At 40.7% G+C, this 12,269-nt stretch overlaps 2 protein-coding genes across 5 annotated transcripts in view; one reads left to right on the forward strand and one right to left on the reverse strand.

Moving 5' to 3' along the window:
* DAGLB (diacylglycerol lipase beta) overlaps positions 1 to 12,269 on the forward strand; it is a 27,905-nt gene that overhangs the window by 13,373 nt on the left and 2,263 nt on the right. Inside the window, exons 9-14 of one of the 2 annotated variants that reach the window (XR_003094635.1) lie at positions 506 to 586; positions 733 to 860; positions 1,448 to 1,516; positions 1,614 to 1,686; positions 2,563 to 2,813; positions 4,312 to 4,572. Coding sequence is in view for 1 of the 2 variants with exons in the window: in XM_025206980.1 (XP_025062765.1) it covers positions 506 to 586; positions 733 to 860; positions 1,448 to 1,516; positions 1,614 to 1,686; positions 2,563 to 2,813; positions 4,312 to 4,507 (798 nt within the window). In the remaining variant the exon portion in view is untranslated. The remainder of the gene's footprint in view (positions 1 to 505; positions 587 to 732; positions 861 to 1,447; positions 1,517 to 1,613; positions 1,687 to 2,562; positions 2,814 to 4,311; positions 4,573 to 12,269) is intronic. The other variant, XM_025206980.1, reaches the window with a different exon arrangement.
* LOC102384525 (Rac family small GTPase 1) overlaps positions 7,098 to 12,269 on the reverse strand; it is a 16,215-nt gene continuing 11,043 nt past the window's right edge. For 2 of the 3 annotated variants that reach the window (XM_025206981.1, XM_006026120.3), the window contains exons 4-7: positions 11,410 to 11,466; positions 9,682 to 9,744; positions 8,906 to 9,065; positions 7,098 to 8,725 (exon numbers count right to left, since the gene is read on the reverse strand). In XM_025206981.1, the coding sequence (XP_025062766.1) occupies positions 8,595 to 8,725; positions 8,906 to 9,065; positions 9,682 to 9,744; positions 11,410 to 11,466 (411 nt within the window). In that variant the 3' untranslated portion in view covers positions 7,098 to 8,594. The remainder of the gene's footprint in view (positions 8,726 to 8,905; positions 9,066 to 9,681; positions 9,745 to 11,409; positions 11,467 to 12,269) is intronic. The other variant, XM_025206982.1, reaches the window with a different exon arrangement.

Genomic DNA, 12,269 nt, shown 5'->3' on the forward strand with positions numbered 1-12,269 from the left:
GGAAAGAGCTCTCTCTGAATCAGACTAGACAAGCTCTCTGGGTGGCCCAATGGCAGTAATAAATTCTGCCTCCAACATTGCAGAGTAGAACCTGACTTTGTCCCTTTAGATTGGTGTGGCCAATTTTGTAGGAGGCATCCCACAAATTACCTCTGCACCCTCCCTAAGTGCCACTCCCATCCCTTTCCCCTACCTACTCTGCTGCTTTGCTTTCTGCCCTGTGCCACTTGTGGCACCCATGCACTGGTTGGCTGCCCCCTCCCTTTTTTCTTTTTTAAGGTATTCCTGGCATTTTTAAGTAAAATGTGCAGTAGAGTAGCAAGGTCCCTTGCTGGGGCAGTGCATATATATGTCAGTAGAGCTCTGTTGAGCAGAAATAATTAGACTGCTAAATATTGCAGAAAATATTGGGTAGTGTACCTCCTCAGACTCTATTTTATAGGTATCCATGTATTGTGTTTTAGCAGAGGGTAACTCTTGTCTCTAACTTAATGCTGTCTTCTAGGGTATAACACAAGCTGCAAATTACATTTACCGAAAGCTAATAAATGATGGAATTCTAAACCAGGCTCTCACCATTGCCCCTGTAAGTTGCAAACTCCATAGGAGTTTTAAGCTTTCCTAACAAGATTTCTGCTAAAAAATTTCCATGGAAACTGAAGTGAGAGAGTTTGCCATGTGAAGAGGTTGCTTTTTAACCATGCTTTGGAACTCTTCTGTTTCTGTCTCTAGGAGTATAAATTGGTGATAGTTGGGCATAGTTTAGGTGCTGGAACAGCCTCCATTTTGGCCATCCTGCTTAAGAACTCCTTCCCAATGCTCCGGTGTTATGCCTTCTCTCCTCCAGGAGGGCTGTTAAGGTAAATGCAGTACTGCTGTGCTTGGCTTTGGTACAAGGTAGAGAAATCCCGGTGTGACAGTAGTTATAGTGGAGATTAATTATGGCTTAAAAGCCATCACTTTAAGCTCTGTATAAAAACAAAACACTTGAACAGTTCATCTGCTCTGACTGGTGTTTGGCTTTGGGTGAGACTGGGACTTGTCCCTAGCCTGTTTATAAAGACTTTGAATGGCAAGGTTGGTTGGCATTGTACAGTCTTAAGCTAAGCCTTGTTCCTAAGTGGCCAAAAATAATTATACAGTGATTTTTATTTAATTAACAAATACTTTGAGCTCTGGCTGCAAATGATCGCTTCCAAAACACAGTGTGAAACTGTCTGGTGTTTCTGGGCCTTGTTAAACATCTAGATGTGGCATATGTAGCAGGTTCAGTATCAGCTGTGTCCGTGTTCCTGTCCTTTCTAGACTTAGCCTTAAAAGTATAGTAAAATAACTGTTAACACTCTTTTGAGTTATTTTATTGTAGCACATGTTTAATATAAAAATAACAGATTGGCCTGAAACTCAAATGTATGCATGGGGCTTGTTCTTGTGTTGTGTCTTTTAGCAAATCACTTGCAGACTACACTAAGCACTTCATCATATCTGTCATTGTTGGAAAAGACCTCGTTGCAAGGTGAGTTTGCTGGCAGGAGGTGGACAACTCTGCTTTCTTTGGGCAATACTGATCAACGGAGAATGCTAAGAGGCTCTTTGTTCTGTATGTTAAACAGGTTAAGTATGCCCAACATGGAAGACCTGAAACGAAGAATCGTGAGAATAGTGGCCAATTGTAACAGGCCTAAGGTACCATACACACTATGCCTAGCAGAAGTTGGGGAAATTGAGTACTTTAGGACCAACAGTTTATTTGTAGGGAGTAGGATTGTGCATGGACTAGAAATGTTCCCCAGGTGGACAGACTGTGGGAAGCCCAGCAGTGGATGTTTACTCTGCTTTCCCTGGGTGTTGCTCTGCTCTAACTGGAGCACTGTGGAGGCTGCAGTCCCTCCAGTTGACTGAAGAGTGACTGGTAGACCCAACACTCCAGCAAGGCTCAGTAGATGAAGCTTGGTCCTGCTCCTGGAAACAAAGGGAAGTGTGAGTCTTGTAGAGATGGGTGCCACTCCTACCAGCAGGGCAGGCTTCTGTCTGGCTGCACCATCGCATAGAAGGAGCAGTGGGGGTTGGACTAGATGAGTTCTGGGGGTCCATCCCAGCCCTCCTTCTCTCTGATCCTATGGTTCCATCCACAGGACAGGAGAAGTCGCAGAGGACTGCATGAGATGGGGTGCATGGTATGGGAATGATGTGTTCAGGCAAAAGACTCCTTTGAGGGTGCAGAGAAGGGTGGGATCAAGACTAAATACTGCTGCCTGAGAATGCTTAGAAGTAAATGGAGAAGCAGCAGAGGGCAGTGAGAAGTCACAGATGTGGGGGGAAGCTTATAAAGTTTGACAAGAAAACCCACCAAAATCAAATGGTCTGTTAGAGCTGTTTCTCCTTTATTTGACCCTGAGTGATTTAAGTGGATGAGGCTGTGTACCAAAGAAATAGGTGCAGTTACTGTGCAGAAACTTTGATGTAGTGATCTTGCTAACTAAAAAGTGACTGGGGGCAATGTGTGGGGGAAAATGAATAGTCATTAACTTTTATATTCTGTTGCTTTCTTTCTGAACTCAGTACCAGATCTTACTGCGTGGGTGTTGGTATGAAGTCTTTGGGGGAAATCCAGGTAACTTCTCAACTGAGCTGGATGGTAGAAGTCAAGACACCCTGACCCAACCTCTTCTGGCTGAGGAGAGTTTGATGGTTCATCATTCACCCTCTTACAGTACCTTGGGGGATGAATCTCATTTAAATTCACCTCAGTATCCTCAGCTGTATCTTCCTGGGAAAATCATCCATATTGTAGAAGAATCCAGCACAAGAAGGTAGATAAACCAAAGGTCCACTTCAGTAAAGCATGAAGTGTTCAACTTCTCTTTACCATTCAAGTGCTTTCCTTGGCTCCCGTCTCCATCTTTTCCTTCACTTGCTCATGCTCCAGCCAGTTCTTTCCGACTGCTCTTACCTTTTACTGATTTCTGCTCCACCCAGTGCTCCAGTTTCCCCTCTCCTTTCCATGAAAAAGTACAAGTGAAGTACAGTGATCATAATGACCAGAAAGGGCTGGATGTTTGTACATGCTACTTAAATATTTGACAGGGTTGATATAGTCAACATATGTAAACACGTGGTGACCATAATTACTTTAGAGATATAGTAGTTTCCATGGAGAACCTACGTGGTGTCAAAACTGGTTTCTATAAAAATGGGTTTGTTGCAGCTGGGGGGAGGTGAGAAAGAGAAGCTGCATTTCTACTGAGCAGTTTCATTTTTGCCTCAATATCTGTAGTTCGGATCCCTTTTTGCCTTTTAGCTCTTGTCTCAGATATCTTTTCTCTAATAATTCCTACAAGTAGCATGCTGCCTTAGGTTCCCCCCTCCCTCAACCTGAAGCAGGAAGGGAAAAGATATGCAAACTGCAGAGCAAATGGGGGTCTGAAACTTTTGGGAAAGGGAATCCTTTTTTTAAGTGTTGTAAAGAAGGAAACTGCTTTTATCCTTTCCAGTTTTGTCTTGAAATGCAGCAAACATGATTCAGGCAAGAGCAGCCTCAGTGACCAGAAGGGAGGAAATGCCAAAAGCTACCCAAGTCCTTGCTTTTGAGCGGTTTGGCCTTTTCCCTCACTGTTCAATTCATCTTAAGACATTAGTGTAAACGGTTCATATTGTCAGTGGTGTGTACTGAAACAGCAATAACCTGAGTCTGGGCATCGTAAATCTCTTGGCCCAGAAATGTAGGTGTAGTACCTAGAGCCTTTGTTGTAGACCAGGATGTGCTATAGTTAGTTTACTGGGGCAGGACCCTTTTTAGTTAACGTTTTATATTTCATAACAAGGATGGTTCTTACTACTACCATGTTACCTACTGAGCAGGCCCAATATATCAAATCCCATAGCATTTTGAACTAATCTAATAAATATTAATTGTTCTATAAATATTATCATGGAAGAGCTTAACTTGTGAACAGAAACTAAGGGGAAAAAAGTCATAGTAGCAGTATCACTCTGGTTGTTAACTACCATGTTAAGTGTTTGAGACTGCACCATATTGTACTCATGTCCCTAATCAAGTGTAATCAAAGCAGGAGCCAGCTGAAGAGCAGCTTGGCAGGAAGATTTCCAGAACCACCAAGTTAGCCTAGTTCTGATCCTGCTCATGCCTGTGGTGAACTTGTGTTATCAGCAGTGGATCAGAATCGAGCAGTCAAGTGTTTGGAGGATCCCACTTTCCCCTTCTATTAAAATATTCTAGCACTGCACATACAAAGCGTGGGGGGCCCATTAGTCACCTGGCTTCAAGGCTAACAAAATATTTCTTTCTAGGTGGTGCTCTTCAGACATTAAATACACTGCAAGATGGTCAAAAGAAACTGCCTTCAGAAATATTTTAATAAGTCCCAAGATGATAACAGATCACATGCCAGATGTTGTACTTAAGGCTCTGAACAGCTTGTCCCAGGATAAAGCATCTTGTATTTCCTGTCAGACACAAGATGATTTTAATACCAACGTAGTATGAGAACAGCAGTGCTGCCCTCAGGTGAAGTATTCGGGAGGCTTTTGACCTGTCATGCTTAAGCAGACGTAAGTATCCTTTATGCCGTACCTGAAATGGAAACGAGAGGTTGAAGTGATTCCTTCAGAATGCAAAATGCATTTTGCCTCTGTGGAGGCTCTTAAATTCAGAACTTGAACCCTCTCTGCATTTTAACAACTGTCTTTGGAAATGGAACAATACAAGGAGCTTGAGCCAATTATGTGTAAACCACTAGATCTCGACTAACAAACAGGGAGACTGAGGCAGCATGGTTCCTGCCTTAGCCAGATGTTGCAACCTGTATTGTAGCTTCAGCTCTGCTTCAGACTTAGTCATTTTATAGGTAGGAGACTGAGCCACAATGAGGTCTGCTGCCCATCTTTTTATGTCACCAAGATTCTTGGATGTTACAAAATAAAGCAGAGCTGCACTGTCTAGAACAGCTAGTTTCTGGAGGAAGTGTGTGTGTGTGGGAAGATGAAAACAACGAAGTGAAACAGCAGAAACTTTTTTGTTCCTCTAAAATGATGTTTCAGTAACAGCCCATGGTGCATTTTTTTTTCTTGTATTTAACGTGCAATATTTTTGTATCTATTGCCTAGGTTTTATGTTTTTTCACACCTATACCTCCTGCATTATGAATGTAGAAATAGACTTCAAATTAATTTCTTAAGGGTATGCTGGACAGCATACCTGTCCTCCATTCACAAGCTTGAGGGCAATTGGCTCCTTCAGGAAGTTTTGTACCTGTCAGAACTGTAAATTGACGTTGCTAGGGGCCTACCTAAATCGCAGTGAGACAAAGGGATTTTTGCAGGCCTATCATGGCACATGAAGGTGACTTTTGGAGCCTTGCAGGAATTGCTGTGCTTTCTTTGTATTCTAGTAAGCTTTTCTTTTGGCAATTCCATGCAAAATTGTGGAAACTGCTTTTTTTTTTTTTTTTTTTTTTTTTTTTTTTAAGTTTCCACAGAAACCATGACTTAAAGCAGTGGCTAAGGACCTGCTTCTGTTGTCAAGCTGTCAGATTTTAAAACAAATCTAACTTTTTGGCTTCTATGGCTTACTCTTCAGAGAAGGTCCCTTACAAAGCATTTTTCTACACAGTGTTTTTATAGTCAGAGCAGTCATTTTCAGATCCCATTGTATTGCTTTTGCTGTGCCATTTAACTGAGGACAAAATAAAGTTCTTGTAAAATAAAAAATGTTTAATACTGAATACCTTCCCATGCTTCAGGGTAGGACAAAGATGCAATCCAGCAAGCATTTTGCTCAGTGATTTGAATGCTTAGTCAACAGGACCATCAGCTAACATTACTGTATAGTACTAGCAAATGTTGCACTGCTGGAGGCCATGAGTTCCTGCAGAAGTAAGACTCTTGCTTTTTACCTCCAGGGTAGGAATCCCTCCTTTGTTAACTGAATCCTGTTACTGTAGCTGGGTGTTTCATAGTGGCAGTCTTCATGGGGCAGGGGGTCAACTAGTGGCTAATAGCATTGTAAGAACTTAAATCACATTGTGGGGTGAGACCAGATTTTTATGCCCAGTTACTTTGATGCAGATGGAGACATTAAAGTTAAGCTAACCTGCCTCTCCCAGGGTAGTAAGAGTTTCCCCACAAGCCACAGTCTTTTCTTCTGAGACCCTACCAATGTACAAACCCACTGCCACATCTCAAATCCCTGTGATCTATCCAAGATAACACTGGGGGGCGGGGAGGGCATTAATTGGGACAATCAGACATGAACAAACCTGATCACCTGTTTTACCCCCAGTGAGTGGAGCAAAGATTCAACATGTTCATTAGCAGTATTTTCAGCCCTCCTTAACACACAGCACATCAGTCTGCACTTACCTTGCTTCTGAGCATTTGGTCAAGTCTGACAGTTGGTAAATGGAGTGTGATCTAGCATTCCCCCCCCCACCCACCGCTTTTTTTCATATCTGTGACACTTAGTGGTACTTGAACTAAAGATCACCCATTAAGGTTGATAAGAAAAATTAGGGAGGGGAAAATGGAAAGCTGTCTCAAGGAAAGGAAATAGCTTTATTTGTACAACTACTACCTTCCAAATCCTGCTTGAGCTAGTCCAGATGTCACCCTAGTGGAGTACCCTGTTGTAAAAGGGGGTGGGAGGGAGGGGAAATCATCTATACAGCCTCTACAACTTAACATGAAATTCAAACCTTTTCCCACAGGAGTTTGAAAACCTGCTCCTGGAGTATGTAGTTTGGGACTAAGCATTCATTGCATAGGAGTTAGGTTGCAAGTCTTTAGCAAGAGCTAATGCCAAGCAAAATGAGTACAGTGTCTGAGCAATGCTGGGGGCTGGGGAAAGTGTGTTACTTAGTTCTTAGACCAGAGATCCAAAAACTAATCTCGATGCCTGCCACCAAAACATCTCAAACACTAACTCATTTTAAAGAGCCTGTTTTTAAATGCACATGACTGGCAGAAAGCCAGTCCCAAACAAACCCCTGCTGTCATGGTTTACCAAGAATGGCCAGCATTCACACTTCTGCAGGCACTGTCTGAGAACCCTTACTCAGAAATTCACACATTACCAATAACATGATTCAAGAATTTATTAAGTCATACATGCAAAACATACTGCTAATTGCATTAGCAAAAGATCAATGTAAAAACTTCACAATTTTGCAACTTGATTTTTAAATTTTGCTCTAGTGGTTGAAAGGGTGGAGTTCAACATTGTATTCTTGCCAGTGTTTAGAATGTACAGAACATTGTTAGCACTAGCACTAGTTTACAGAACCTCACAGACCCAAGTTACCATTACTAAATAAATCGATGCACATGTACATGTAGGTGAGGTAAAGGACAATTGTCAGCATTAGTAACATTACAGTGCTGGGATACCTGGCAAACAGTGATGCTTGAGAAGGTTCATAGTTTAAGGAAGTCTAAAGTATAAAAAAGTTACTAAAACTTGGAAAGCTGCTCACTTGATTTTTACATCTAGTATATAGAAGACTAAAGAAAGCTCCTCCAAAAGCACAAAAATTACTGGATCAGAAAAGGAAAATAAGAATATGCTTCAACTAATCTACCAAAAAAAAATGCAAATTCTATCACTCAAAGATTTTAAAATACAAGTTATATTGCTCAGTAAGAAGAGATTCTACAAGAAAAGCATTTTTCTAAGTTCAACAGTTGTGGGAATGACCAGTTCAAAAACATCATCAAGTGAATGCCCTACTTGAAAAGAAATCCAGAACTTACCTATGAACACCAACCTCTCTTCATCTACTGCATATCTGTGATAGAAGTTTACTGGTTTTTCTGTGACAAGTGTCTATTCAGTTTTCAACTACTCTGACAATGTAGTGTATAAATTGATCTGTACAGTGTCAAATACTGCCTGGCAACCTCATTTGATCTCCAACCAGTCCTTCACCTATCCATCACAATACAATGCTATCAAAAGGACTAGATAAACTTCAATTAAGAATGTTTATATTTAATTGTAGTAGTAAGAACTAAATTGCAACTGAGCCCTTACCAGTGACAAAGCATTTTTTACTGTGACTCAAGGTGGTCAGTCATAATATCAATTCTTGTACTCATTTAGGTTTGATACACAATGCTATGCAACAACCCTGGGTTGAGAAAGTGTTTAATGAATGCATTAGCAACATTTTGCTAAGGATACTGTACTGTTACTTCTCTGTGAAAAACGAGAGTTTTTGCATTTCCTAATGGACATTAGAGTCTTCTTAAAGACAGACGTCTTCAAAACAGTTTAGTGCTTAGTGTTCATAGCACAACAATGCAACCTAGTTCAGCAGATAGTTTGGCAACAATTGATTAATCTGAGCAACAATAGGACTTTAAAAATAAGGCTTTACATAGGTCTTTTAAGATTTCACTTTTAGTAGAATGAAAAGCAATTCTCATACTTTAAAACAAGTGAAACTGAAATTGTTGATTGGTTCAAAAATGTCATGAAAGAACAAATTTATAACAGAAAAAACTTGGCATTGAATGTGAATGCTCCATTGTTTGAGCAAAGCACATGGGGTTTGGAGTGGGGGCAGGGAGGGTGACATTTACAGCAGCAGGCATTTTCTCTTCCTCTTCTTTACAGGAGGGGGGCAAAGAACTGCTCGAATAGCTTCATCAAACACTGTCTTGAGGCCTCGCTGTGTAAGTGCTGAGCATTCTAGGTATTTCACTGCACCTGTGCAGAGCGAAAGAGGTTGAAGTTACAAAACAATTCTCTACAGTGTGCCAGTGACACAAAACACTGCTTTTAGTGGACTGCCACAGTAGAAGCCGGGGGGGGGGAATTTTTATTTATTTTTTCTTAAAAGGAAACTGTAGCATGAATTTTAGTATGTTAACTTGGGAATCATCATACCAATCTCTTTTGCCATGGCAAGCCCCTGTGGGTAGGTGATTGGAGTCAATTTCTTTTCCTTCAGTTTTTCAATAGTGTCTTTATCATCTCTGAGATCAAGTTTGGTACCTACTAAGATGATGGGGGTGTTGGGGCAATGGTGCCGCACCTCAGGATACCACTGGAAAAAAATAAAAGAGAAGCAGATGTGCAACAACTTTCATGTAAGGCTTTCAAACACTTTCTCTACCAAAACCTCCCCCAAACACCTTTACAATACAATAAAAGAGAAAGCAAACCCCAACAAGACCTCGTTTTTATACTGTAAATGTCCTCCTGCATTTACAGATACAGAGATTCAACTCCTTGTCTTAGCCAGAAGTCGTCAATTATCCAGGGTGAAAAACCCTAATGCAACTTTGCTCTTCCGTTTTTTGCAGTCAGGAAAACCAAGCCCATCCATGGGAGAAGTCCAACACAAGAGTATGGATAATTTCTCCTTGGCCATGGAAAAATCATGACAGGAATAAAAAAGGCTTCTGAATTCCACTGAATAGGCCTCCCCTCACCACACTGCATCTTAAGACAGATTTGCTAAGTCTTCCTGCACAATTAAGTAAAGTTGCACTGTTCCATCATGCTACTGACAATGACCACCTGTTTTTACAGAAGACTGGTCCCAGCACTGGGCATGTGAACCTCATTTCCCTGAATCAAGGGAAAGAATACAGGTTGAAACCTAACAAACAGGACCCAAATCAGTCTCAAGGAATGAGTGCTCTCTAGGCTATACTTACCTTAGCACGGACATTTTCAAAGGAAGCAGGACTCACAAGTGAAAAGCAGATTAAGAACACATCCTATAAAGCAAGTTTTGAAAGTTAGCTCAGTATACTAGAACTCTGGAGAACACATTCATTAATATAATTAGGCTTTTGATTCAGTTACTGAGCTGGCTGACTTATAAACACTGGAACAGTTATGCTGGCAGCATGCTTGCATTTTCAAGTCTTGCTCCCTACATTTGAAATCTGTGATACTCAAACACTGAAAATACAGAAGAACCTTGAAAAAGTCCCTGAAAACAAACGACAAACAAAGGCGAGGAGCAGTAAAAGTTGTAGGTAGTGAGAAGAATCATTAGAACTGCAGACTTCTTTCCATCTTGCACACAAGGAGAATTCAAGTGAGTCGAGCTTTACACAAGCTCACACCTAGCTTGCTAACATGGGATTTAAAGTATGAGGTGCGACTGTTCCACTACTTCTGACAGGAAATAACACTAGTTCTAAGAGCTTTCAGTTTGAACAAATGGGTGCAATTTTGAGTAAAAGAACGATCTACTGGCCAAATATAAACAAATGCTTCCATGTGAAACATTCTTAGCCCATCTAAACTCATTGGATGAAAATCAGCTTATTTCCCACAGCATAACTGCTGTGCAGAGATTACAGTGAACCCTGCATTGGTTTCACATTGATCAGATATTATTTTTGCATTAACACACTTCAGAGTTTCCTTCTTCCAGCTCAGTTAGAATTAGGGGAGTTCTAAAAAACCATGACTGCACTGACCTGACTAGCCCACCCTCCCATTTCAGTTGAAAGCCTTTAGGCAGCATACACTGCTTGTCTTTCAACTGAAAGGTAGGGGCTGATTACTGCAATAAATCAACTGGGTTTTAAAAAATTTCAAAGAAAAGATGACTGCAAAATAGATAAAAATCGACAAGATTTTGTAGCAACTTCTAGAATGTGCACGTTTCAAAGGCTGATAAGGTTCATAGGCTTACGTGTTTCTAGAGCTGTTGAGAAAGTGTTCACCTGGCTAACCAGAAAATTTTCTGGATCTGATAAATTAGATATTACTAGTCTTGCTACATTATTCTTACACCTGAACAAGTCTCACAAGCTCCAGCTTTCCCCATCCTACAACAAAGCAAACACAAGTATGAGCTAAATCTGTTAAGAAATGAGAGGTATGTCATAATGTTAGTCAATTGTGGTGCATTTCAAGGCATTATGTTAGGTTAACTACTGACACCTGCATTGCTATGCACTTGCAACCCATTTACTCATGCATCACCCAAGCACGTTTCCATAGCCAGAACACCGAAGAAGAAAGGTGTGCAACACCAAACAACGTGATACTATGGCCACTACTTCCGTTTTCCAATTCTGTGTATTGCGCAGATTCCTCCCCGCTTTCCTTCAGAGGCTCAGTGCTTTGGATTGACAAGAAATTCTATGAATTATCTGCAACTTTCAGCTGGCTCCTGCATGTCACAAATCTAATTAATGTATTGGCAAACAACAGTTTAGCTCCTTGTTTGGTTACTCTTCAGAGCTCTGATTTACAGAGCTAGCAGCACACGCACATCAATAAAGCAATAATACAGATCCAAGAGATATACAACTCTAAGCACAAGATAAAGTTGTAGTCTAATAAAATAGGGGCCAATTTATCACTATTTAAGCAAAAAAGAACAGAACTGGGAAACAAAATTTACTGGAAGTGTTACATACGGAAATAGGTTGATCTTTCAGACTGGAAGTTACATTCTTACCACTGGTCCCTCCAACCTAATAACAGGTATGACATAAATTAAGTTCAGGAGTACCTTTAAGTGTGCTCTTAATGAACCATTTCTTCTCAGAATTACTGTGCTCATCAATCCTCACAGAACTTTCCCCTCAAAAAGAAAACACTCAGCTAGCCAGTGCCACATTACTTGACACACATTACTTCTGAAAAGCCTGACAGAAGTCTTTTCCAAAGATGTAGAAATAGGTTAGTGACAAAGACAACAGCAAACTGCTTTCTTTTTGAGTTTGAAGGCCCCACAACACAGTGGAACTGAATGGATAAGAAAAAAAAAAGTTTTTCAGTGAAAAAAAAATTAGTAGGATTTATTTAATTGGGTACTTTTCAAAGATTTTCTGAATAAGGAAGATAGAGTATGTCAAGGTAGCAAAGTTTGGAGCGTGGTTTAGTGCCCAGATATCAAAACAGCCTGATTACACACTGATTGATCCACTGAACTGAAAAAGTATATGGAGCCTTTCTGTGACAATCCTACAGCTGACAATATCAGCAGATACAGTTTAGTGTCTGGCCAGACTGCTACTTGACTGGTCTCTTCCTAGGAAGCACACCACCTTTCCATTCACATGGTTCCCAAAGCTCTTCTTGAACCGACTTTTAAATCTAGTCAGCAAAGAAACTTTTCCCCTATGAAGCATCTAAGGCAAATTCTGACCCATACTATTAAAATTGTATGCCCTCTGATTCAGAGATGCAGCAGAGCTGGTATTTTCCCCAACTGCAGACACATTTTTAATGCTCTTCTAACATCCAAGTTACAGCAACATTCCCGCCGTGGATC

This window comes from Alligator sinensis, unplaced genomic scaffold (assembly GCF_000455745.1).
Source record: "Alligator sinensis unplaced genomic scaffold, ASM45574v1 scaffold330_1, whole genome shotgun sequence".
Classification (NCBI taxonomy): domain Eukaryota; kingdom Metazoa; phylum Chordata; order Crocodylia; family Alligatoridae; genus Alligator; species Alligator sinensis.